Here is a 27,657-nt window from a genome sequence, read left to right as displayed (position 1 = left end):
TGAGTACATAAACTCAAATATAGATATTTTAATTATTTCACGCACTTTTATTTGTATAACACTCATTATATAGACACACACATTTGCTTAAATACAAAATTTTAAAATTTGAGTTGTTGAAACCTAATACTTACAATTTTGTATCAAACAATACTATAGTTTGAATAGAACTATTAAATCTATAATACTATAAATTATAAAAAAAAAACTAAATTAAATAAAAATGTTCAATAATTTAAAATAAAAAGAAAAAGTTAAAGTAATGACAAAAACACAGTATGTGCCCGAGTTTTTTTTTCGAATACAATTTTAATGTCCGTTTATTACAATATTGTTTGTTTTTTTTAAGAGCCGAACTGTTCTATTTAATTATTAATTTTAAACTAAAACTTTTATTGCTTAGCCTTAACTAAAAACTACCAAGCGCAGTTTAATTCTTCAATGATCTTTGAACTGCAAAACCCTGTATATTATTAAAATTGCACTACAAAAGCAAAACTTAAAAAAAAGTTCGAATTATTAATAACTTTCCTAAAAGAAAAAAAAATCGGCCGTTTTGTTTTTAAATTCAAATTATAGCTTTAGCTTTCCAAATATTGCGTATAGCTTATTCAATATTAAAACTATTAATTATGCTTCGTTTAAAACAGTATCTTTAAGGAACATTAACTACCAATACCAGTGTAGAAAATTTATTATTATTTATACATACATATATGTATGTACATATACCATCATAATCGAAAATTATTTAAAATAGAATATAAAAAAAAAAACATGCCATTGAAACATTTAAAATTGTATAATTTGTTTAATATATTTATTTGTAATATTAATGAATTGATGAATAATAATTTATAAATATTTACATCAAGTACTTTGTATGAAAACAACGTGCCAAATATTAAAACGGTGAAAACGTTTTATATAGACTTCATACACATTTACATACGTATATTTTTTTAAAATTTAATTATAGAATATACATACGTATATATATTTCAACCTAAATTGGTCTTATAATTTATTAATTTTTATAAAATTATTATAAAATTGATTATTATAAAAAAAATGTTATATTTTCCAATATAATTTCTTAATAAAATAAAAATTTCTTTATTTCGAAAATAATTTTTGTTAATCATTACTCAATAATTATAAAGTAAAGTTAATATTATAAAAACTCATAATATTGGTGAATTTTACGGTAATGCGCTAAGAATTATTATTTCCTATTTTAACAAACTTATTTTGATAATATTAAAAAGTATATTTTATTCATTCATAGGGCATACACACATGTTCAATTGTATCGATACGATAGATCATTAAATTTTTTTATTAATTATTTATATATATATAAAATCATTTATGATGGCGTATGTAAATCTCACAAAATATAAAATATTCAAAGATCAGATTTTACGTTCTTATAGTCAAATTTTATTTAAAAAAAATAAATATTAAATGTTGTTACTTACGGTTTATATTTTTGCAAAACAATAATTTTTAAAATATAAAATCGTATATTTACATAAATCGGTATATTCTATAAATTATCATCATCATTTCGAATACAGAGCAGTACTCAGAATATTCAACCACTGGCATTAATAAATTCGTATAATAACTTACTTGTTTTTTGCTATATGTACTCGTATACCAAGAATATTCAACAATATAGGAATTCCCTATTTTATAAGTTGGACTCGATTACAAGAGACCAATGATTGCAAGGATGCAATAAAATTAAATTAATTAAATTAATGCAATTTACTGTTGCATAAACAAACAATAAAATGAAATTTATTTCAATAAAAATAATAATAATTATTGGTAATATTAATTAAATTTTATTAATTTAATTTGATAATAAAGCAAACATTATTATAAATTATTTATTTCCGTTTTACTTTTATTAAAATACAAATTAATTACTCATTTAATAATTTCATTACTTACACTCGTACATAAAACGCGTTTTAAATATTTTCAATTCTTTTTTGTTTTTCGTTGTTTTCTTTTATTGTTTAATTTAATCATAAAGTTTTACTCTCAAGTCGCATATAAGAGAAAAGTACTCTAACATATTATGTTCAAGATAAATTTAAAAAAATAAATTTAATTTCAGTCGCAGGATGAATATCACTTGGAATCCTCTTAAAAGTTCTGAATCAACTATGGAAATAATGGCAATTTGCAGAGACTGAGTTTTTATCTGATGAAGATTCTGCAAATGAAGACTATAAGGTAGTGTGGTATTAGATAATTTATATGATATAGAATGGTGTCCTAAATAATTTATCTGAGACAATTGCAGGCTAATGCTACAACGGTAGCTGAGAGCGACCATAGAATAGGAAATTTTTAAGTAACGAATGGAAAAGAAATATTTTGAAAAGTCATTTCACTTTCTTTACACTTATTTATACACAGCTGTATATAGAAACAAATTCATTTCCGCAGGAATATTCTTCACAATTAAGGAATTTAAATAAGTTTTTGAATGCATAAGTATTGCAAGTTAACTTAATAATAATTCAATATAGCTAATTATAGATTTTCTATCCGAAAATCTAGAAAATTAAAAAAATATCATTTAATCAGTCCAGTTTTTTAAAAAAAAAAAATTAATATATCTAGATTTTAAAATTTAATATATATCTAGATTTAATATATCTATAGAATAAAATTTTTAATATATCTAGAATTTAATATATCTAGATATCGTTTCTGTTTCCCCAAACAGCATGTAATGCCATGGCAAATGCAGAAGTGAATTTAAAACATGTTTTCAATATTTTTTCAATATAAAGTAATTTATTATTCTTTAAAATGTTCAAAAATGTTTCTTTTTGTATAAAATATTTTCTAAATAAAGTTTGAATTTCGTTACTTTTGCTTTAATTAAAGGTTTTAATAATTTAACGTACTCCCGAAAACTAGTGTTCCATATTTGGAACAGCTAGGCCTGAAACTGCTAATTATTTTTCAAAATCGTGTTTTTAATACTAACTCAAATTTCAAAATCTTAACTTATACTTGCTACCATACAACAAAAATTCCGCCCCTACTAGATTATAAAAACTAATTTTACAAATACTTACATTTATTTTTATTTTAAAGATGGCATTCCAGCTCTTATGCAAACCTCAGCGTTAAAAACAGTATTTTAACTTAAACTTTAAGTTTCCCAACATTTTTTCGGCTTTAAAAATTCCGGAAATTTGGTATTCAAACATTCTGACTCAGGGTGACTTTGAAATGAAACGAATGGCATAACAAATTCTATAATTTTTTTTTATTAAATAAAAAGTATTTAATAAAAAAACTAAAAGCTTTCTTTTATGTAATCAAAATATCAGAAATATTTTTTTAGAGTTTCATCACAGATTCACAGTATATTTAAATATTCTTGCATTTCTCTATAAAATGAGAGAAAATAGATTGAAATTTTTGTTTTTTTGATTGGCTTTTTTTTGTCAACTGAATTCGTTATCAAAAACAAAAGCTAGCGTCTTAAAACAAACGCTATAACAAACATTTTTAATAAATTAATTCTATATATCACATTAATTCAATTAATTTATCGATCCAGTTTCATAGAAACTTTGACCATGATAAAAACTTGTATTAAAAAAAACTATTTAAAAATCAAAAATTGGTAGATAAATATTTTAAAATTGAAAATAAGATTTGATTTAAAAAAAATACTTTTAATTTTCTTTAACATCAAAATAAATAAATGTTTGCAAACATCTTTAAGTTTCCCGTTCTCATATCTTTTGTTGAGTTTTTTTAACAAAGTCTTAATTATAATATATTTTATATTATTTCCAAATCTAGTTAAGAATATTTTATTAATTTAATTGAATTTCACATAGTGTAATGTTGTTAATGTTTAATATTCTATGAGCGGTCATGTAAGTGAAAACCACCATGACCATTCTACATTGTTCAACAATTGAAATTTTATTGTTGAAAAAGTACATGTTACATTTTTTACCTGAACAACTCTCAATTGTAGGAACAAAATCATTACATCATCTGTATTTAAACTGGATATAATTTTTGTATGTGACATCTTATTCCACCACTGTTCAATAATTAATAAAACCTAGTTATTTGGATTTACGTACGTTAATTAAAAATTTCGCAGAAACTCAAGCTCCAACCTCAACTTCACTCAAACTTTTGTTTAACCGCATACTAAATAGGTATATACGTATGTATTAATTTTAAGCAAACCTTGTAATTAAAAATTTATTTCAATTTTAAGGATTTTTAAATATTTTATTATTTTGTATAGCATTTTTGGTTATTACACATAACCATCCAGAACTGGAATTTTTAAAATCTTGTATAAAAAAATAAAATGTACTTTTGCATGAAAAAATAAATTCATTAAAATTGCATTATACGTCAGATTAAAATACAAAATTGTGTATTATGAAGATGCTGAACAGTAATGTTCACTTTTAAAATTCAAGTCGTGTGGAGGGCATACACGTGCTAGATTAGGCCTCTAATACTTTGAGACCTCTTTAAAATATATTGATCAGAAAATAATAAGCAGAAAGAGTATATAACAAGAAAACTTGGCAAAATTAACAAACAAAAATTTACTTGGCTCTATAGTACATTCATTAGTTAATAAAGCTTTCGGGTAAAAAACATCTTAATTCCAAAATATGGATTTGAAAATCCTTGCACAATTTTCGCTCTAAATTTATACGAGTATTAAGGTTAATTTGATCTATAGTAAATTTTTATATTTCACATATTTTACAATATTTTCGAAATAGTGAGCTCTTCATTCAAATAAAGGCGAAGAATATTTAACTTAAATTATTCGTACATCAAGTAAAAATAATTGAAAAGGATTCTTATAGATTTGATTTATTTAAAACCTTTAACTAACAGTAAAAATTAATTAATATAAAGTGTGATGTTAATTGTAAAGTGGGGATTTCCATAAGTATTTTAAATGTTCATATATAAATTTACTTATTTACATATTATATGCATTTTTTACTGAAAACTCTTCTTTTAATTGCTCCTAAAATTCTGAGTTTTTAGTTTTTTTTTGTGTCTTGCTAGAATACAACTTAACCATCCACCCATACATTTAATATAATACATAATTTTTTTATGAAAAACATATATGTACATGTTATGTAAACAAAATTTTTACTTAATATTTAAAAAAATTCACCGTAATTTCGTTGTTGAGGAAGAAAATATACAGAACGGGCAATATATTATGTAAATCGTCGAACCAAATTTAAAATTACATTTTATAATTGGTAGCGTATCCATCAAATGATGGCCAAATGATGTATACTTATTTACAAAAAACTTGACAATGTGATTAACTATGTAACTAAAACAAATTTTTTAAAGTTAAAAAAGCGAGGCAAAAAAAAAAAAAATAAGCAAGTTTAAATTATAATATTACTAAATAATTTTTATTGATTTTAATACACCTTTTCCGTATTTTTTTTTTTTAATAATTACATTTTTTTTTAATGTTAAACTTTTTTTTTTTGTTTTTAACAGAACAGGTTAAATTATACTTTTAATTTAGGCAAATATCACAAATAAAATATTAACAACACAAAAAAAAAAATGAAAAACAGTTAAATAAAATTAAACTTTAATTTTTAAGAGGTTCTAAACTAAAATAAGGTACAAATATAAAATAAACCTAAAATATATAATATAAAATAGTAGATGGAATAATGTTTTCGAACAAAATAAAAATAAATAATCAATAAAATTTTATTGAAAAATCAAATAAATATTAATAAATCTAGTAATTGCGAAAATAATATATAAAAATTTAATATAATATATTTGTTACGTCCATCAGTCTTAAGCTACGAGGATTAAAGCTACCAGAAAAATGTTGTGTAATAAAAATTAATTTGAAAAAAAAAAAAAACCTTTAGATAAAAAAGTGAAATCTAACTATAAAATGGGCTCATTATTTTAATTTTAATTTTATTTTTTTTTTTTGTTATAATTATTGACACAAATTACATTATGCTTCAAGCAGTTTCTTTTTTTTTCTCAAGTTTATCTTGACATACAAAAATGCATTTGATTTTTTATTCATTTTTCTATAATACATAAAAATGTAGAAAATTAAAAATCTTCCGGGTTGATCATATCGATTCAAAATACTTGTATTCGATTATTCATTAAAATAAATTTTAGTTAATCATTAAAAATAATTTTTTTCTTTTTTTTTTTCTGTTTACTTCTTGGATTTTTAAACACTAGGCCAAGGTCGCTTTTGATACAAGATCGCGCATTCATTTTTATTATTTGTGCCATAAAGTGATCTTATACCAACTTAACAACTATAAACAGCATTTTTAATATAATTTATGTATGTGAGTATGTTTATTATAAGTATACATAAATACAAGTTTACTAATATATTTATGTGATTATCTACTACAGAATTTGAAATTATATAATTATATAAAAAAAAAAAAAAGTATTAAGTATTTAAATAATGTTATTTTATAGAATCATTCATTGTATTATGTATGTATGTGTATATGTATGTACATTTAGGTATATATTGTTTAGATGTGCATATATGTATGTACATGTTTAATAGTTTACTATATTATAACAATTAATATACATAGGTATAATGTTTATATATATTATATTCTCATATACATACATGCATATATATATATGATAAGAGTTGTTTCCGTATATCGATGTTCAATCACTAATAAAAAATAAAAATATATAATATGAAAAACTTCTTTAAGCTTCTTAGAATAATCGATCTTATGAAATATTATACACGTACAAGATATTAAGAGATCGTCATAACTTTTATCGAATGAATTTTATTAACTCTTATAATAATATGTAATTTATACGATCACACCATACGTGTTTATAACATATAGGTACATATATTATGTCATCAAAATGACGTAGCATACAAAAATAAATTAAAGTTCTATATTTATATTATTGGATACGTCACACACTAAATAATAAAAATTATATTATATATCTAATACAAATTATGTATATTGTTTTATACATAAAAATTTCCTGAATATTATTGGTTCTCAATAATGTACGTAGGTACTTATGTATATGTGCGTATGCATATTTATTCCAAAAATTTATTGATATAATAATTTAATAGCAAAAGATCACCAGATATCAAAAAATTAAAATCTTAAAACGCAAATAATCTATTTATATACATATGTACATATGTGATTACATTAATAATATTATGAAAGTTAGTCTACTATAACGGGAATATCATCTCATGTTTATATTTGGTGAATGCTTCTAACATGAAAATATTTTTATTTCAACATTAATAAATGACCTATCTGTTTCCTTTTTATCCCAAATGAACTGAATATCCCTTCCTCTGAAATAATCAGAAAAAAAAATGTTCCCATTTTTAAAGAAAACTAAGCATTCAATTTAAAAAAATGTGTATGTAGATACTTATGTAATTTTTACTTCTAATTGTAATACATCCACACATTTATACATAGTTTAAATTACTCACAATCATCATCCACAGCATTTTGTGTTAAATATTATACATAACAACAACATATGATATAAAAAATAAATAATATTGAGCTTAATTTAGGTACCATGCAGTATTTACCATATGTATAACAATAAAAAAGAGAGCTTTAAGCATTTTATCTTCATGAATGGTATCGTAATTATATTTTTGTGCAATTTATGTTTTGATTTTTGCAATTTTTTTTTTCATTCGGTTGTTGATCTTCATTTTATTTTTAACGGAGTTGGTGAAATTAAACCCAATATAAATTAAATAATATGTAATACAATATGTAATTAAAATTACATTATAAGTCTAGTTATAACAATATTTGTATAAATATATTATGTAAATCCATAAAGGTAAATATGTTCCTGAGAACATGTTTCGAGTTCGATATGCCCCATTTCATAATACTTATGGATATGGAACTTGTTTACATATTTCTCCATGCACGTGCCTAAATAAAATGTATAGCATTGTAGGTATTCTTGCATAAATGAAAGCATATCAAAATATGCTTAACGTATATACATGTGTATGTTATTAGGGAAAAAGCATAAAACTGAATGTAATTTGTACTGAAAAAGCATAAAATTAAATGTAATTTGCATTAACTTTAATTTGTGAGTACTTAAAATAGGTATAAATTTCCACATATCTACGATACGTTGTATGTATGATCATCAATTTTGTAGCAGCAATATTTGATTTGAACTTCATTTGTGATATTAACATTATATCATATCACATTATACAATTATGTTCCATCGTTACACTTATAGTGTTACAGGCTTGTATAAATTTATAAATCTCTAAATTAGTGTAAACACTATGTATTTGTAAAATCTTTTCGACAGTTTTTGATAGACATTCGTAATTGTTTTACCGAATTCTACTTCGGCATGAAATATAAATTTCGTTCGTGCATTTATATTATGTATGTAAGTATGTGTTGTTATATTATATTTAATTTAATAACTTAATCATTAATTTATAATATAAAAAACTTAAATGTGTATAAATAGAATGAATATATTTTCAAACTTTTAATTAACCATGTTTTCGTATTTCATCTTTATTCAATCTAAATATTTCGAGTGGAAATTCACATGCGATGTGTAATAATGTTCAAAGTCTTTAAATTTAACCTTGGTCTACAGCACTCTTTTTAATATGTTATGTAAAAAGTATAAAATTTTATTTGTATTTGTTTTCTTATTTCTTGGAAAAGTTTAACTTATAGAACCTTGTAAAAATTTGAAAATTGAAAGCATAAAAAATAGGTGCAAAAAATGTATATACATTACACACATATGTACTTATGTATATGCAAATTACAAATGCAAGTAAAGAAAAACAATCAACATTATTGTTTGATATTTTTTATTTTCTCATTAAATCATACAGTTTGCTGTTAAAAATATCAAAGTTTTTTCCCAAATTAAATTGTTTCAAGTGCCCTTACACGTGTATGTACATATGTATATAAATTTTTGGATTTCTAAAGTTTCAAAATATACAGTTTAACTATAACAAAAGTTAATCACGCAAAATTATCACGATAGTACAAATATAGCTTTTGTTATACAGAAAAAAATAGAACAAACGAAATTATCATGTGGTCATTTCCAAAAAATTCATTTTTATTTACTAGCTTAAGCAGCTACTTTAGGTCTGAATTCGTTTTCTGCTGTTTTACCTAATTTATCTTTTCCAGAACATACATCCATAAGTATATATTTCCAAGAAATTAACATCATAGTGACGACATCATCTATGATATTGTTTAATGGAATGTTTCTATTATATTACAATACAATATCTGAGTAATGCACTTACATATGTATATTTAGTTCAAATTTTTTTGCGTTATAATCATCCCTTCCATTTTTATGCAAATATACTCCTTCAGGAACTTATTCATTATAAATGCAATTCCGGAATTGATTTTTAAAATTTAAAAACAAAACTTTAAATAACTAAATTTCATAAGAAAGGATCAACTAACTCCAGATTAAAAAATTTAACCCAGATCAAAGAAAAGTAAAAATTATAAATAATTCACACATATGTAGGTATATTGGAAAGGATCACAAACGAAAAATTAAAATAAATCATTTGTGTATATACATATTTATGTATGTACATATAAATGGAGTTTATGAAAATTATTTTTGTAAAACAAAACTAAACTGCTTTTCATTATGTAAGAACATAATTTAATTTATAATTTTACATAACAAATTACATATGTAATTTGCTTAATACGATAAAATATAATGAGCGAAAATTATTTAGTATGTATTATGAAATTCATTAAATAATATACATATGTAAGTATATACATATGTATAAATCTATTTGTAAAACAGTTCAGTCGTTAATAACAAAAAAGTGTGTAGGCGATATGCATATTAAAATTCAACAAGCAAATACGACACTTTTTAATGAGATACATATGTATGTATTTTTATTCTTAGTAAAAAATTTCATCTAAATTATTACCATGAGTCATAATGATAAAAAAAATTGCCTGTTACCTATGTATCTACATATGTACATGTTAAATTGAATCTGCTGTTATCAAATTCATTGTCAAATCAAAGTGTACGGATACAAGTTATCACAGTTCGATTGCAACTAACATCATGTTTTGATTTAAAAACAAAAGAACCTTGATTGATTTTCTTCATAACGTTTTTAATTTTCTTAAAACAAAGGGAAAAAATTTGTAACTGTATATTTCTTTTTATTAATTACTCCTGTCAATTCAAAAGAATAAAATAAATAAAAATATTTTTTGACTTATTAATTAGTTAAAATCAATTTTTTATATATTTTTAATTAGTTAAAAAGCTGTTGCTTGAACAAAATAAACATATGAGCATCACATGCTTGCAGGCAACCTTGAGATATTAGTTTTGCCAGGTTTTACCCAGCTTATTTTACCGCACAAAATGTGTTTACATATATGTACATACAACAAAAACATATGTTTATATGTAAATAAATTACAAATATGTACATATGTATATAAAATACAACAAGAGGAAATTTCCATTTTGTTCAGAAGAGAAACTACTTTTTCGGAATTGGTAGTCTTTTATTTCCCTGGTCTAGTAAAACAAATCAAGCTTCATAACCTAAAGCGATAGCCATTTTAAAATCTTGTAATGAATACTCGTAATAAGCAACTAAAGGTAGAATTTTGATTACGTAGTTAGAAACTTAGGCACATAGTGTACAAAATTCTAAAGATATACATATGTATGTAGATAAAAATAGAAAATTTTATTTAAAAAAAACCTTTTGCTCTTACATAATTATGCACTTATTAAAATCAACGTAGAATATTGCGCTTAATATATACATATTTAAGTGTCTATTCAGCAGAAAATTCTTTCAAGTGATTAGGAAATTCATACAGAATTATTAATTTAGTAGAAACCATTGTTCAAATTCTTTCAATCTAATTGGGTTAAATGTTCATATTTTACGTATGTTTTAACTTTAAACTTCTTCTTTTCGCGATATAATCATTTTTATAATACAAGTGTATGAAAAATAATGGAACATAGAGCGCAAATTTTTTTTAAAGTTTGTGCTATTTTGATTTATATCCATAACTTTTTGATCCACGTTATAAAAAGTGAAAATCTTTGATCAAAAAGTGGATCAAAATCGCACTGGACCTTCTCTAATTAATTTGCAATAATTCTAGATCCCTTTGCCGAAATTGAACAAAACTTTATAGTCAAACTCAAAAACTATTATCTTATTATCTTAATAATGAATTATTTCTAGTTAAAAATTCTTATCACATAATTGAGTTTTTTAAAGTTCGTTATTATATTTTGTTGTTTTTTTTTTTTTAACTTCGTTACCTTTTTTTAAAAAACAGGTAAATTATACTATAACATAGTTTGTTTAATTCACTTTTTGTTTCCATACATTTTTTTTCCGCCTCAAAGGACAATTCCAAAAATTTCTGGAACTAAAAATGTCGTATCTGGGGGCCTTAGTGTATGTACAATTCCCAAAAATTTTCATAAAATATTTGTAACAAAATTTATTCTTTAAACACAAACATTCGCCACTTTCTGTGTTCGCCGTGTTCGTAAAAAAATAAAGGAATATTGAAAAAAAATTTTAATACTTCTGTTTAAGCGCAAGAATTCTTTCAAAAACAATAAAATTGTGCAAAATTCTTCGTATAAGCATTGGAAGATATTTAATTGCTTCAATTTTAATTTTTCAATAAATTAAACATTTTGCAAAATAAATCTAAAAATAGGTACTTTTAAAGAGTTTTCTATCATTCAATTTATCATAAAAATAAAAATCAATATTTGGTTGAACTTTTATGTCTATTAAAATATTATGTTTTGTTTTGTTACAGGATTAATAACGTATACATAATAAAACAAAATTTTTATCAAAACCCTTCGGGGCTGCAGTTTAAAGAAACCTTAGTCCGGAAAAACAAAAATAAATTTTCTATAATGTAGAAAGGCTGATCTTAATTAAATGCATATGTTTTTATAAATCAGATCAAATATTCATACCTTATACCTATGTTATTATAATACTTACAAAACTTATTGAATTGAATAAAATAATTTGAAACAAATTTTTCTTTTATTATGCAGATGTGCGAATTAATACACATACAATCATATGTATGTAGTTTAACTTATAAAGTATTTTCCTTTTCTGCTTTTCCGCCATTGTGCGTGTTTAAAATAAGTGTTACGTGCATTACTCCGATATAACTTACCAAAGTATGTGCATTGTTGATAGGTGAAAATTGATACATAAATTTGTTTGCTATTTTTGAGGTTGCATGCAAATGCGTTCGCCCACTTGTTTATGTCATGTTATACTCTTGCTTTTTGCTCTTTCTCCATTTATACTAAATAGTTTTTTTTTAATTTGCACATTTTAATTTTTTTTTGTTGTTGAAACTTTTCTGAACTCGAATCTAATGAAGCCGACAATAAAATAAATCTTCATCTAGATATTTTTTCAACCATTTAGCTCTCTTTTATTTTTTCCAAGCGCCTTATTGAGAGCATGAAACATTGTTAAAATATAAAAAACTGTCATTTTTTTCCATTGGTGATTTTTCAGCTTACATAAAGGCAAAACTTATCTTGCTCATAACGGCTGTTTGTATCCAAACATTAAATGATTTAATATTAAACAATTACACTTTCAATATTATGAATAATCTTATGCGAAAAATTTTATTAGGTGAAACTGGCTCTGTCGGAATTCATATTTCGAAATAGTAAATGAGATTGTCTTTCATAATAGCCAGCCCCTTCAGGTTTAATATTAAATCCATGTGTTTTCATGTGCATATATAGTCCGGGTGATTGTGCTGTAAAATAAAAATAAAGTAACAAATACATACATATTTACATTGAAATGAATAAAAATTCTAAAGGATTTGAAAATATTCATAACTTGCCAAAAGCCTTTCCGCAAATTTTGCAAACATATTCTTTTAATCCAGTGTGCAGCTTTTGATGTTTGGTTAAGGTTATTTTGCGACTAAAGCTCTTTGAACAAATTTCGCAAACAAAAGGTTTGTAATCAGGATTATGCGTTATTAAATGTTTATTAAGGTCACCTCTTTCGACAAAAGTCATACTACACTTATCACACTTTACCGGCTTTAAATTCAAATGCCTCCTCATATGATATTTCAAATTAAACGTAAATGAAAAAGACTTCCCACATAAATCACACATAACGGAATTGGGCTTTTCTTTTAAATGCGAGTAACGAATATGACGTTTTAAATCAACACATCTGCTATATTCTTTATTACAATGCTCGCATTTATATTCTTTTTTTGAATTGTGAATTTGTTGATGAGACGCTAATGTGTACTTGTTATAAAACCCACGATTACATACTAAGCACTTAAATGGAGATCGGCCCGTGTGCCTCATTAAATGAAGATCTAGACCGGCACCCGTACTCAAATATTTTCCACAAATTTCGCATTGAATTTTATTTTTATTTGTACGTACTATATGTAATTTCTCGTGAGATTCAATTTCATCCAACTTAGAAAATTCTAGTTCACAATTGGGGCATTGATACATACCATTTTCATTTTTCTCTTTGAGTTTTACGGATGCCTGCTTCAAGATGTTTTTGGATTTACCTTGACATATCTTTTGATGTCTTACTAAGTTTGCAAATTTTTTGTATTTAACATTGCATTTTCCACATGTAAAAGTATTATTATCCCCAATTTCCACGGCTTTAGTTTTGCATTTTAAATTGGATTCATCATTTTTATTCAGCTTTTCATTGTATTGCATGATAGGCTTCGAAAAACACATTGAATCTACGTGCATGCTATCGCTTACAATGTTTTTGACATCTCGACTGTCTGAATTACTTAAATTATCTTCTAAATCGTTTTTCGGATTGTTAACAACGTTTTGAATAAGATGAGAACTCAATTTATTGTGCCCAGCAGCTTCTATCGAGCTTTTATTACAGGACTTTTCGTGCTTGTCTGCCAAGTTAATTTTTTCAACAGATTTACCATTATAATCGCACAAATATGTTGATTTGTCATAAAAAATTTGAGTATTATATCCGTGATTTTTACTCATTGTGCCATTTTTATCTTTTGATTGAGTACATATTAAATTTTTTACGATTTCAGATTTCATACATTCCCCATACCCCATGATTTCAGGCCCCATACATTCTTCATAATTTTTAATAGTCTCATTTTCTAGGGGAGATTTGATTTCAGATTTAAATTCTGATTCTTCCTTTTTGGTAACATACGCAATGGAAGATACCCCTGTTCTCGTGTCAATTTCGCATGGAGTACATTTTTTCGTACTGAAAGTTTTACTACATGATAGCTCATTGAGTTCTGATATGGGATCAACATGTTCTGAGATATGCTCTGAAAAATGCTGTTTTACATGATTCGCAATAAGACTAATATTTTTGATGCTCAGACTTTGCTTGCAGATTTTGCATTTGAATTCACAAAAGCCATTACTAAACTCTATAAATTCACCCAAATCTTTAACTTCATTTTTTAAATATTTTCGTCCCATTTTGTAAAAAATAAAAAAAAATAGACTTCAAAATTTGAAAACATTAAAGATTAAGAGATAAAATTAATTTTTATTCTTTACAAAATCATAGCCAAAAATTACAAACAAAAAAGAAAACAAGTAAAATTGACAGCAACTGTTGCTATCGCAAAATATTTTCTTCTGTTATTTCATTCCATTCACAATATACAATTACAGAAAATGCAATGTAGCTACATAAATTTTTATTCCAAAACGTTACAATCTTTAATTAGTGCAAGGATGTTTAGTTGTGAAGCTTATTCCTTACTATAAACTATAAAGTATAAATTAATAGGTTTGAAGTAATAAAAGAATTAAAAATTGTACTAAATACCAAAACATTTTTACCTTTGATTCACACACAATTACGTAACATAAATACATGAAAATTCTTGTTAAAATTTTAACCCTGTTTCTCTTTCACCGATTTCTATAAGCGATTTATTAAACTTTGTCGGTTTGAAATAAAGCATTATAAAAATTTTATATTAAACTTTTATCTACTATAATTTTTCGTTTTCTCTTCTATTTGATTAAAATAATATGAATTGCAGCAATGTTAAAACTTTCTTTTTCAAAAATGTTCTGTAGAATATTTTTAACGATAAGAAAAAATTGATCTACAACGTTTTTAAAGACTTTTTCTTTTTTATGAAAACGTTTTTATAAAACAACCAATATTAACTATACTTAACTAAAATAAAGTAATTAATAATAATAATAACTTAACTAAAATAAAGTATTTAATAATTAATAATAAATACAAAGTTGAAGAGGGAAAAAAAGTAAAATTAAATATTTAAATTCATACTCGATATTGAGTACATACTATATGTAGATACATACATACTTAAATAAGAAATAAATAAAATACAGAACGCAAGAAATATCACTCAAGTTTGTAATACTGCTCTAACATAAGTGCTAACGTAAGTTTGTTTATATTTAATTTTGACATTGTGATACCAATTTTTGTCTAAAAGCAATAAATTTTGGAAATGTAATTTTTATTCTAACTTGTTTTCATAAGTTATAACAGCAAAAATCAAAAAATTTCTGTTTTCAAAAATGTTCGTAGTCATTTATATCCTAACAATAATTTTATCAGATGTGCTGGCCGCAAGTATAAGTAATAATGAACAATCAATTTGGAACGACTTTAAATCAAAAAATATAAAGTATCAGTTTTTCATACAATTCGGCAAAGAATCGAAATGTTTTAGAGAAGACGATGCCAATTTTGATATTTTTTTCCAAGCGTTGAGTGGGGCTCTAAATTCTGCAAATACAAAAACATTATCTGGCCCTGAGAAGGAAACAGACTTAATAAACTACCAAGAAACTTTGAGAAGTAGGGCTAATGAAACAATATTCTGCGCGGAACTTCATGATAACATGCCACAGGACTCCAAGTTTGCAAAATTATTACTGCATGACGAAACGTGTTTAGCATTTTGTTTTTGCAAATCTGGTCTTTTAAAAGAAAAATTGCCAGACAAAGGATGTTCCCTTTTGCACTATATTTACACCAAAATTAAAACAGAAAAAAATATTCAAGACAAGAAAAATGTTGGCAAGACATCTGAAGTAAACGAAGAACCAAAGGCAACCGAATCTGAAGTAAAAAAGGCCGACGATATAAAAACTGATATAATAGAAGAAACTTCGAAATCTTCAAAGTTGCCGGATCCTGAAGTTACACAAAAAAAAACTGAATTGGCTCAGGCCGATTCCAAGTCGGAAACGTCTTCTAAGAAGCCAGTAACTAAAGATATCACACCTGAAGTGGTATCAAAAGCTATCGAGAATACAAAAGGTATAAATACCGTGTCTAATAATATATCACCAAATGAAGATGACGCTAATGCGTTTTATGCAGCTAAAACTGAAAAGCCTATTGAACAAGACAAAAATGCCAAAGCGAATAACGAAGATCTAATTCCATCTTTACCTTTTCAACCTGATAACGAAGAAAGTTATGAGAATGAGGAGGAAAATATCCAAAATACTGATAATAATATACCTAAAGTTGAACAAAGTCAATCTTATCACAATATAAACGACAATGAATTCCAAAAACCAATAATTTCAACAAAATATTATACTGTACAAGAGGATGCCGGTTCAAACTTTTTCACATATCTTTTTATGGCGATGTTTTTAACTATAGTATTTTATGTTATATATCATAACAAAACTAAAATTTTAGCTTTAATGTTAGAAGGACGTCGTGGAAAATCTGGTAGGGGTAGGAGAAAACATACAGCTTCATACAGCAAGTTGGATAGTAATCTAGAAGAAGCAATTTCATCCCCGTATAGCGGTAGAAGTTCTCAAATTATATATTAATGCGCTAGGTGATCATAAATACCATAGAAAGGAAATTGTAATAAACTTAGGTAGCTCTTTGGTTTTTAGATTATTAGTAAAAGAAAAGTAGAATATTGAAATAAACAAAATTACAAAACAATCACGTAAATACAACGGATCATAAAAGTAGATACACATTTCAATCTTTTTAAGAAAAATTTACTAATTGAATTTCATGATCACACATTATTCTGTGTACATATTTAAAGTTCATTAAAGGATTGCGTCTTAGCACAAAAACCGAAGAAAAGTTTTTAGAATTTCGAATAGAATTAATTCAATTAAATCTACTTTAACATAAAAAAATACCACTTCATTTAATTTTTCATTTGTGTATATTGTAGTCGCTTCTCATCAAATTCATAGTGCCTGTTTACATTATTTATACTCTTGTTTAAAATTATCTAGAGACGATCTCACTAGATCTTTAATATTTTCAATACTGGAATTGGAAAAAAAATATTAAAGGGACTTTTTTTTCATTGAACTATTTAAAAAGCAGAAATATAATTTTCGCTATATGCATATGTATGTATATAAATTTTTTCATTTTAACTTAAAGTAATTTAATTTTTTTGCCCACATACTCAAAATTCCAAATGAATGAAATAAAAAAATATGTATGTGAAACTTTAAATTTTGTTTTCAATATTTTGGTGTCATTCATCTATTTTGATAAAAATAAAGAAAATTCTTACCTACAACCGTTAATAAAATTGTTCGGACCATCTATCAATCAACCATTTTCCAATCTAAAAGTAATTTTCCGGAATTTTTTCCGTTAATGTAATAAATATAGAAAAACTCAAAAAATGAATAAAAATCAAAATTGAGTAATTTTGTCAAATTATTGAATTTATTTTTTTACAGCTATATATAAAATGTTTCTTTATTTTATAATTTTTATTATAAGTATTGTTTTAATATGAGTTATTTTTGGTATTAATTTTAATAATTTATATTTATATTTAAAACACCAATAATGATCAAAGGGCTGTAGTAGCATTTTTTATTCACCAAATAAAAAATGACGACAATTACAAGTGCCTTTATAGAATAAAAATAGTTTAAAATGCTTACTTTTTTTCGTGCATTTTATTTTCATATTTAATTTTGAGTTATCCAACATAAAAATATTTACACACTATTTGGATAAATTCAAAGATGCGTTAATACGCATCATATAATACGCATATTACATTATATAAATCAGTTTTGGTTATCCCATTTATGGTCAAAACCAATAATTTTAAATTTCATATTGTTTTAATTTCCTTCTATTTGTTTCATATTTGTAGGTCCTTGTTAAGTTTACACGTTTCCAAATACAATTTTAACACACCTTTGACTCTTTCGTAAACGTTGACGTTGAACATATAATTGATTTTTCTTTCTTTTGCTAACAATATTTGGCCATTTAACTGAAAAACTTTTTGTGAAAATTTTCAAAGTTTGGTAGAAAAATGAGAAAATCAATTTAATTTGTCCAATATTAAATTTTTTCAGTGGCGAGTTTTATTTTGTTGTGCTTATAATACCTTGAAATATTAAACTTTTAAAATATCATAATATACTGTTTTAGTTACTAATATTTCAGCTGTTTACAATTACCATTGAAAAACATGATGGTGCAAAGTTGGCTATAATTGATAATTCTTTTAGTTTTACATAACATTATAGTTCTAATATTTTTAGGAAAAATTCAAAAATTGGATGGTTACTCTTGGGAACTCTTAATTATAAAAAAGCATATCCAGTCGTAAATGAATAAAGACTATTTCATTAGAATATGTGTGCATATTTTGTATACAGTTTTTAACAAAAAATTAGTAATTTTTGTTTTACTATCAGGTTCATATGTATGTATATAAAATAATATATGTATATGCATTGTAATATTGAGAATAATATTGAATTTGAACGATTCTAAAAATTTCAAGATTCTAAGAACTTATGATTTAAGAATGATTCTATGAAGTAATATCGTTATTTATCACTCAATCATTAAAATCTAATTTATATTTGAATAAAAATTAAATAAAGATTTGATTATCTTATGATAAAGAATCTTATGCGTATTAAACTAATGTTTTTTTTTTGTTTTACTCTTTACATGTAAAGTTTCACACATCATCACTTGCTTTTTGTTAAACAATATTATATACAACTTTAATTTTTTAATGTTATAATTATTTATCAGTTTTTTTTTATGTATGTATAACTAAAATTAAAACTAAATCTTCAAAAATAAAATTAAAATTGTGTCCTATTTTCATGAAGTTTTTCCATTTCTTTTACCATTTGATTTAACATTAGAATTATTTCTTCGTTTACGCTTCTCTGATATTTCTTCGTCATCATCATCATCACTAGCATGAGTTCCATAATAGGTTGTTCCTTCTCGCGTAGCTAATCTCTGTCTAGTTAACCTGGATGCCTGCCGACATGGTTGCATGCCTGAAATTTAAATATAAAATATCTTGATAAATATGTTCGTGTATAAATATTCCACGTTTCTATTAAATGCAGAATTATGTTAATTTGCATACATAAATATTTTAATGTTTGCTTTCCCGAGATAAAATTCAAATCAATTCTTACCCATACATCTTTGCAAATGCGTAGCAAACGTTGATGCCGCAACAGTTCTTCCACAATGAGAACATATACACTCGGTAGACTTTTTTGTTGGAGGATTACGATCAAAAACATTAAATATAGAAGAATTTTCTCCCGAATATGGTGCGCAATTCTTAGACTGTTCCTCTAAAGCTACAAATAAAGGATATTTTAATTAAAATTTTTCTCATATAAACAAAAAATTTACCATCGTCCAATAAACCAAGACGCCAAGCATGATGAACTTCCAAAACAAGTCCTAAAATCATATCGTCTACTAGAGAATGATAGAGGTAGTTCGCGGCAGTATCCTTTGAGGTGGGATGAACAGTCAAGAATTGCTTAAACTCTTTTAATAATTCAGCTTCGCTTGAATAACCTATTTTCTTTTCCGTCGCAGAGCCAGTCGAATTCACATTTTGACTCATGTTCTTAAGTACAAAAAATGAATTCAGTATTTTTTTTATTTAATTTTTGAGACTTTTTTACGTAATAGCTCATAGGAACATTTTCACACTATTTCATTTCTTTATATACAATAATTGAAATATATGTAAAGTAACTACATAGTTGTTTTAATAAATTTAATTTGAATTACCTTTTATGCCCGTGATTATTTTTTCTTCATTTATTTAATGTTGCCCTTGCAATATTTCTTAATGAATACAACAAAATGGTTGGAATATTTTTAATAACTTATTAACAAATGTTTAAGTTTTTAATATTTTTTAATTTCAGACTTAGTATTTAAAAGTTTACTCTTTTCAATATATTATTTTCCATGCTGCAATGCAAATGCATATTGTAATTCTACGAGTGTCACAGTCATTCATTAAATTAAAGCAAATTTGATAATTGATTGATATATTTGAAGTGAAATTCTACACCAGAGTCACCTGCATTATTTTATAACAAACAACTTACTTAAGGTTCAAAATAATAAAGCTAAGTACATACATTAACAAATAAATTTTTTGGATATTATGTATATTTTGTTTACCTTGTTTGAGTTATACAACACTCGGACAATGTTCAGAAGAAAATTATATTTTTATAAAGCAAATTTCTTTTTTAAATACATTTTAAATAGATAATTGCAGAAAATTTCAAAAATGACAAATACTTTGTCATATTTTTTTTAACAAAGGGAGTGGAGTTGATTTTTTTTTCAAAGTAGATTCTGGAATATCAAAAAATATGTCGTTCTTTATTTTCTGTCTTCTGAATTCTGCGTTTCTTTTGACATCATTGGTCCTTTTTTTCTGTGTGTGTGACATATAATACTAAACAGCTGATTTTGCCGTCCTGCTGTTGTTCTGTGTTAATAACGAAGATCTTTCGCCTTATTCGTCCTCCGCTTTGATTCTGTTTTCACATTTACTGCGAAGAATGCAGGTTTTTTCTAAAACGCAATTTAATTATATCTTTATATACTATTCCATACATATGTAAATGATTTATTATAAATTTTGTGAATAATAATTTACATATGAAATAAAATAAATATAGCATCAGAATTTTTTTGGCAGACTTATCAGAAAAAACATTGATTAATTCATATAAACCAGTTGGAAACGAGATGCTGTTGAATTTTTTTTGTTTCATTTTAAATCAACTGTTCAGAAAATTTGTTAAAGTTGTTAAAAATAAATTCAAATCTGAAAAATTCCTTGCAATGGTCGCAAAAAATAAAAAACAAAATTTTTCATGTTAATAATTTTATTGGTAGCTAATTAGCATCTTATACATGAATGCAATTCAACATATTGATATGTGCTCGGCTATTTTTAAAGTTGTGTGTTGACTTTATTCAAGCGTTTATATGAAGCTTGAAGCCGATTTCAAGCGGATTTTGAGCTCATATAAACGTACTTGACTCGAAGTAATCATATCTAGTAGATCCGACAAAATTATTAGCTTGAAAAATCAACTTCATATACATGGTAAGATTGAAAATGACAAATTAAAATATAATGCTTGTCGACCAATGTCAAACTCAAGCTGATTTCAAGTAATATTTATTTGAATTTGTAAAGTAGTTCGCAAATTGAAAATTCAAGTCAAGTATTACCTACACGATTGGTTTTGACAGTTGTAACTTTAATAAAAAGACATTTTCATAATATTATTTTAATAAGTTTGAAAAACGCAATTGCATGTCTATTCAATGTATCGAAGAAACCCTGCTGGCTTGTGTATTTGATACCTCTTGTCACACATAGAGCTAGAACTTTGAAGTTTACATAAATAACACAAACAATTATTCTAATTAAATTTAAATATTTCTATTGCTAATTTAAGAATAAATTAATATATAATACATTTTTTTCTTCATAATATTTATATTGATTATATTACGTTTCATTGTTTATTTATTATAATGGCCACATTTGATGATAAACTATTGGGAGAAAAATTACAATACTATGTTAGTGAAAGTGAAAGCGAGGACGAAGAAGTTATAGGCGCTTGTTCTAATAAACCTGAGCTAGATCAAAACAAAACTCATTGGTCAGGTACTTCGGTAAATACAGGTCCAAAAGGTGTTGTTGAAGATTGGCAAAAATTCAAACAAATGCAAGCAGAAATGCGAGAAGAAAATGAACGGCAAAAGGTCGAACTTGCTAAAAAATTAAGCATGACTGTTAGAACATACAAAGAAGACTTGAAAAAGGAAGAAGAAGAGGAGTTAGAAAGGGAAATGGTAAGGAAATGTGATTTTAATATATGTTTAGGCATGGTAAAGGAATGATATACTTTACCTTTTACGTTAACAGATATTCATATATATACATGTATTCATACATTGTATTTATTATTTCCGTTTCATTGCTTTAAGGCTGAACTTATGAATGACGATATATTACTGCAATTTCAAAAAAAAAGAATGATGGAAATCTTAGCTTCTTCTGGCGAACTTAAACAATTTGGAAAAGTTTTTGAAATAAATACTACGGCTGAATTTCTTGATTGTATTGAAAATGAAAGCAAGCACGTAATAATTATAATTCACGTTTATGATAGAAATGTAGCAACATGCAGAGAAGTTAATAAATGTTTGGATGTCTTAGCTTCTGAACATATTACAACAAAATTTTGTAAAATATTATGTTCAATAACTGGAATGAGCCACAATTTTCGTGAAAATGGATTGCCAGCTATATTAGTATATAAAGCAGGAGCTATGATTGGAAATTTCGTTCAAATAACAAAGGAAATTGGAGATGATATTTTTCCATCTGATCTAGAAAATTATTTAATAGAAAATGACGTTTTAACTGAAAAGATAAATCGGTAAATTTTTGCAATAGGGAATTGATAATAGTAACCAAATACCTACTTCTAGAATTAATTGAATACATTTATTAATTAAAAAATATATGTATATAAAAAAGTTATGTATAATTTTATAAAAATATTATTAATATCGTACCTATCTACCCTTTAACTTAAAAAATTTACTTATAAAAATGGTACTTAAGCATTAATATCTATTGCACTCGTCCTTAACCCTATGGGTAAATTGACTTTTTCATAAAACATCACATGCTTATGTTCTTGATAAACACATACATATTTAGTCATTTCCTTCATAAAAACTTGAATTATTCTCAACAATTTTCTTCCAATTTGATGCTATTTCTTGATAAGAACTTCCTTTCCCACCTAAGTTGGAAGGTAAATCAGCTTCGACTTCAGAAGAAGAAACTCTTACCACCAATCTAGATTTCATTTTCTGTGACATGAACAATCTAAATGTAACAAATATGTATATAATGTATGTATGTACATAAATATATAGAAAGAGAAACAAAATAGGTCTTACCGAAACGTATTCAATATGAAATTTATATGAGGTGGACAATGAACGAATTCTAATAATTTTACTTTAATAGGATACGATTCCATGCTACTAACTAATTTTTTTATAACATTAGGTGTTAATTGTAATGCATGCCCAAAACTGACACCTTTCATATCTAAAATGGCCACAACTCCAGTTTTTGAGATCGTAGGTTCAAGTCGCATAAGAAGGTCAAGAATCATTTTACTGCACTAAATGTTGAGCATATTCTTAAATAGAATTAATGAAAACAAATTTAATTTACCTTTAAGACATTGTCAAATACATGTTTGGAAGGATCATGCGCAGCGGTTCTTATGACGACAATAAATGGTTCATTGGGTTTACTTTGAATTGGAAGAAATACTCCTATTTTAAATAACTCTTGCATCTCAGGCAAAAATGGATTACGATTTGAAAACCATTCTTTGCAATCTCTGCGCATTTTTGAAAATCTAAAAAGAAAAAATTGAAAATCTTTTGAGCACTTTTTATTAATTACGTATTTTGGATAATGTTTTAGTATTAAAAAACTCTAGAATTAAAATTAGGTTATACATTTTGCTTGTATGTATTACAACATTTCTGAACTGATAAGAGTATTTTTTAATTATTAATTTGAATTGACCTACAATATTAATGTTAGTGCAATGTAATGTTTTATATGATTAAATTTTCAGAAAAAGTACATATATGTATCTACAAACGCAAATGTACAAAATTGATATTTGTAATTATTTTTAATTTATAAAGCAAATTAAAAAACTTTAATTTAAAAAAAGTTGTTTGTCTTTAATTGCGTAGGAACGTAGGGTACCTAACTACCTGATGAATTTTTGAAGATCCTCGCGGTACTAATTAAAATAAATATATTTATTTGTTTTCTTTATTTTAGAAAATAAATAAAAATATTTATTATTTATTTCTTTTATAATTAATGAAGTATTATAAAAACTTAATGTGAAAATATTATAATGGAATAATTAAAAAAAGGGTTGGTTACTAAAAGGTTTGTGATTCAAAATTATCCTGAATCAAAATAAAATGTAAAAGAAAGTTAAAATTTATATATCTAAAAGTATATCTCATACTGTACATGCATACATTCTAGTAATGTAAACGTATTTCTAGGTTTCAACAAATGCAATAAAATGTACATTCTTAGGTTGAGATTTACATGTAAAACTGATTACAAGCAGATTACAAAAATAGTTATCGTAAAACTTTAGTATAAATACCTACCTATCTAAAACAAGTTCTTTGTTTAAAATGTTAGATCTTATCTCTAAGCAGCGAGTAGTTAAGTAAATCTTACTAAAAACTTACTAGAAAGAATTATTTTATTTTAGAAACCCCAAGTTAATTTTATATTCATTTTAAAAAACTTACTTCTCGATTTTCATCTTTGCACGACAACAATCATTTTTAGCACTTCTAATAAAATACAATATATTTAAATCGTCACTAGCTTTCACTTTTAAATTATGATTTTCTTTAATCCATTCCTTGATTTCTTTCATTTGAAGAACCTCTTCGGGGCTCATGTCCAAATTTTCGTCAATCATTTTGTAGGAACCATATGAAAGTGTTGATTTAAACTTAAAAATTTAAGTTTCTTTTGTGTTTTTGTTTTCTATTTATATTGTGATAAATATTCCTTTCTGTCGTACACTTTCAAACTCTCTGCGCTATTATAGTTTACGCATGCATATATAAATAAGTCAAGTTCTTATTCTTGTTTAAAAATAAAAATTCTAAATCACAACAAAATAGGTACACCTTACAATTACACCTGATCAACACTATCAGCGCTGTAGATTTGTTACGTTTGTAGTAAATTGAAGCGTAATATTTTAGCAGCTTTGTTACGGTTTGTTACAGTTTTCAAAAAGTTTCTTAATTTAATATCAACACTTTTACTCTACATTAAGGGTTCCCAAAATATTAACTTTACTAACTTATATTGTGAACACTGTATTGTGAATTTAACGTACTGTTTACATATACGTCAAAATTTTACAATTCGCTATAAAATTGTAATTGAAAATTTGACACATTTAAACACTAAGCCTTTAACAATTTAAATCTGTTGTCAAGTCGTAAATATTGCAGCAGTAAATTCAAAATTAGAGAATTATGAAGTTCTGTCTTAAAATTCTATTTTTATTTTGTGCTTTTGCACTTAATTACATTAAAACTTGCTTTTTTTCGCAGCTGTCAAAATTTAAAGGAAACTTTTACATTATTACTGATTATGTTTATAGCTTAAAGCAGTTATAACGTGCTGTCATGCGGTAAGCCTATCTTGATTTTTTGTATTATTACATTATAGCCTAGCAAATAAACAGTAAAAAATGAAATGTAACCAATTGTCAATGTCACTTAAACGGGTTGAAGTCAAAGCTTCTAAATAACTATAGATATTGACTTTTAAATAACTACACTTTGTCTAACGTTAATAATAATATTTACTATGAACTGACAATAGATGAACTAAATGAAACTTAGAACTATTTGTGCCGTCAAGTTCTAAATGATCGTTACTGCTACAATTCTTGAGCTTACAAGAAAATAAACCATCAGATAAATTTAATTCAATTTTTAGTTTAATGCCGTAGTTTGAGAAGTCCAGCTGAAACGAATTAAAGTTCCTGCTACGTTTATTAAAAAAATTTAATGTTATATACATTTATCCGTTTTCTCAACTTTGACATTTCGAATTACATGCATTTTTACCAACAAAAGCAATAATTTTCAATAAAACTAACTAATTATTTTATTTTAGTCAAATCAATTTTGTTAACGCAAACAAAAAAATTAATTTTGATAGCCGAAATTTATTTTCAATATTGAAAAAACTGCTTCAAAAATGTATAATTATCAAAGGTAGTCAAAACCTACAAGGTTTCTAATAACTCTAGATTGTCAAAATTTTTGTTTTTTGAAATAAATCTTTGTTGACTGCTGACAGTAGCTATTTATTGAAATAAAAATTTACCTTTGACAAATTTTTCAGTAAAAAACAGAGTACTTATAGATTATTTTATTTTTATTTAGGCCAGGCCTTGATATTTTAGTTAGTTCAAGGTATATATACACTGCACGCTTTCAGATTTGAATGCTGTGGTTTTCAATTCTTTCCGACAAGCTGATTTTGTAGTTTTGTAGTTTTTATTTAATTTCTTTCATCTTTTCGAATTCAATGCTTTGGTTTGATAGTCAAAATTTTTATTGTATTCAAACTAGGAACAAAGTTTTTTTTTTATCATTTTTCTTCATTCGAGTTGGAATTTTTCTTATTATATATAAATTTACGGGCAATATCTTAATTATACTTTAACAAAATCTGTTTAAACAATAAAAAAAAATAAATTCCAGATTTTTTCGATTTATCATTTTGCACTTTGAGGGAAATTATTTTAAATTTGTCATGGCTTTTTGCATTTAATAGTTTATTTAAAAAATAAAATGTTAGTTTTCATAATAAATTTATTTTGCTTTTTATTGATATAATTATTTTTTTTATGAGTTTCCTTATTTTAACAAAATTTAAAATTAAATTATAATATAGTAAGTATTTACATTTATAAATTGATTATTTTTAAAAATTTATATTTTATTTTCTTTATATTTTTACATTTTCTTTTTTTAGTTTGATTAATAAATTGTGTGATAATCGAATTAAACTGCAGTAACATACGAACTTAACTGTAGATATATAGCAATTTTATTAAATTTATTTAAATTATATCATTTAGTTATAGAAAAATAATTTATTTTTCTAATAATTACGGAGCTCAAGACACCTTATGGTCCCGTTAAGGATCAGATTTTAACAATGTTATTAATTTTATTAATTTACATTAATTTATTGTTATAAATATGTAATAATTTACAATAGTGTATGAAATTGAAATTCTTTAAGTTCTATATATTAAATATATTTTTATTTATTTGAATTATTTAATTAACATAATTATTTTTTCGATTTATTCATATTAAATTTCTTTTGCTCGTTATATGTAAATAATTATAATAATATGATAATATTATAAGAGCCTATTTATTAATTAACACAAATTTTTTTTAAATACTTTCAGAAGTTGACAAATATTTAAATAAATTGG

The 27,657-nt window shown here is 24.8% G+C and overlaps 5 protein-coding genes across 6 annotated transcripts; 2 read left to right on the top strand and 3 right to left on the bottom strand.

The window, feature by feature from the left end:
- Window positions 1-11,924: 11,924 nt before the first annotated feature.
- On the bottom strand, window positions 11,925-14,768 carry LOC129605726 (zinc finger protein 235-like). Its single transcript, XM_055515633.1, has 2 exons — window positions 13,050-14,768; window positions 11,925-12,959 (listed from the first exon to the last, which is right to left on the bottom strand). Exons 1-2 carry the CDS (start codon window positions 14,674-14,676, stop codon window positions 12,826-12,828), a joined length of 1,761 nt encoding a protein of 586 aa, XP_055371608.1. The 5' UTR covers window positions 14,677-14,768; the 3' UTR covers window positions 11,925-12,825.
- Window positions 14,769-15,661: 893 nt separating this feature from the next.
- On the top strand, window positions 15,662-17,792 carry LOC129605727 (trans-Golgi network integral membrane protein 2-like). The gene has a single exon (XM_055515634.1). It carries the CDS (start codon window positions 15,766-15,768, stop codon window positions 17,044-17,046), a length of 1,281 nt encoding a protein of 426 aa, XP_055371609.1. The 5' UTR covers window positions 15,662-15,765; the 3' UTR covers window positions 17,047-17,792.
- A 116-nt stretch (window positions 17,793-17,908) lies between these two features.
- LOC129605730 (SAGA-associated factor 11 homolog) lies at window positions 17,909-20,531 on the bottom strand. Of its 2 annotated transcripts, none has more exons than XM_055515639.1 (4): window positions 20,285-20,531; window positions 19,895-20,117; window positions 19,669-19,839; window positions 17,909-19,524 (listed from the first exon to the last, which is right to left on the bottom strand). In XM_055515639.1, exons 2-4 carry the CDS (start codon window positions 20,112-20,114, stop codon window positions 19,340-19,342), a joined length of 576 nt encoding a protein of 191 aa, XP_055371614.1. In that variant the 5' UTR covers window positions 20,115-20,117; window positions 20,285-20,531; the 3' UTR covers window positions 17,909-19,339. The 2 variants fall into 2 exon arrangements, with proteins under 2 accessions (XP_055371614.1, XP_055371613.1); XM_055515638.1 differs by having other exon boundaries at window positions 17,910-19,524; window positions 19,895-20,213; window positions 20,285-20,530.
- A 1,363-nt stretch (window positions 20,532-21,894) lies between these two features.
- On the top strand, window positions 21,895-23,236 carry LOC129605728 (phosducin-like protein). Its single transcript, XM_055515636.1, has 2 exons — window positions 21,895-22,390; window positions 22,526-23,236. The coding sequence occupies exons 1-2, from the start codon at window positions 22,067-22,069 to the stop codon at window positions 22,982-22,984; spliced, it is 783 nt and encodes a 260-aa protein (XP_055371611.1). The 5' UTR covers window positions 21,895-22,066; the 3' UTR covers window positions 22,985-23,236.
- Window positions 23,237-23,244: 8 nt separating this feature from the next.
- LOC129605729 (retinol-binding protein pinta) lies at window positions 23,245-25,332 on the bottom strand. The gene is made up of 4 exons (XM_055515637.1): window positions 24,920-25,332; window positions 23,796-23,985; window positions 23,513-23,742; window positions 23,245-23,438 (listed from the first exon to the last, which is right to left on the bottom strand). Exons 1-4 carry the CDS (start codon window positions 25,093-25,095, stop codon window positions 23,264-23,266), a joined length of 771 nt encoding a protein of 256 aa, XP_055371612.1. The 5' UTR covers window positions 25,096-25,332; the 3' UTR covers window positions 23,245-23,263.
- Window positions 25,333-27,657: the final 2,325 nt, after the last annotated feature.

Source organism: Condylostylus longicornis, unplaced genomic scaffold (assembly GCF_029603195.1).
Source record: "Condylostylus longicornis isolate FDR11 unplaced genomic scaffold, ASM2960319v2 ptg000014l, whole genome shotgun sequence".
NCBI lineage: Eukaryota > Metazoa > Arthropoda > Insecta > Diptera > Dolichopodidae > Condylostylus > Condylostylus longicornis.
The sequence above is the reverse complement of the archived record's forward strand: the minus strand, read 5'-3'. Positions and strand labels throughout refer to the sequence as shown.

What these genes read in the sequence shown, in the direction of transcription:
- LOC129605726 (XM_055515633.1), bottom strand. Translation starts at nt 14,676, where the DNA reads ATGGGACGAAAATATTTAAAAAATGAAGTTAAAGATTTGGGTGAATTT. An exon ending in AATTTGCGGAAAGGCTTTTG is followed by an intron (nt 12,960 to 13,049) that starts GCAAGTTATGAA and finishes TTTATTTTACAG; the next exon opens with CACAATCACCCGGACTATAT.
- LOC129605727 (XM_055515634.1), top strand. Translation starts at nt 15,766, where the DNA reads ATGTTCGTAGTCATTTATATCCTAACAATAATTTTATCAGATGTGCTG.
- LOC129605730 (XM_055515639.1), bottom strand. Translation starts at nt 20,114, where the DNA reads ATGAGTCAAAATGTGAATTCGACTGGCTCTGCGACGGAAAAGAAAATA. An exon ending in TCTTGGTTTATTGGACGATG is followed by an intron (nt 19,840 to 19,894) that starts GTAAATTTTTTG and finishes CTTTATTTGTAG; the next exon opens with CTTTAGAGGAACAGTCTAAG. An exon ending in GCATTTGCAAAGATGTATGG is followed by an intron (nt 19,525 to 19,668) that starts GTAAGAATTGAT and finishes TTTAAATTTCAG; the next exon opens with GCATGCAACCATGTCGGCAG.
- LOC129605728 (XM_055515636.1), top strand. Translation starts at nt 22,067, where the DNA reads ATGGCCACATTTGATGATAAACTATTGGGAGAAAAATTACAATACTAT. An exon ending in AGGAGTTAGAAAGGGAAATG is followed by an intron (nt 22,391 to 22,525) that starts GTAAGGAAATGT and finishes CATTGCTTTAAG; the next exon opens with GCTGAACTTATGAATGACGA.
- LOC129605729 (XM_055515637.1), bottom strand. Translation starts at nt 25,095, where the DNA reads ATGATTGACGAAAATTTGGACATGAGCCCCGAAGAGGTTCTTCAAATG. An exon ending in GCAAAGATGAAAATCGAGAA is followed by an intron (nt 23,986 to 24,919) that starts GTAAGTTTTTTA and finishes TTTTCTTTTTAG; the next exon opens with ATTTTCAAAAATGCGCAGAG. An exon ending in TTCATATTGAATACGTTTCG is followed by an intron (nt 23,439 to 23,512) that starts GTAAGACCTATT and finishes TGTTACATTTAG; the next exon opens with ATTGTTCATGTCACAGAAAA.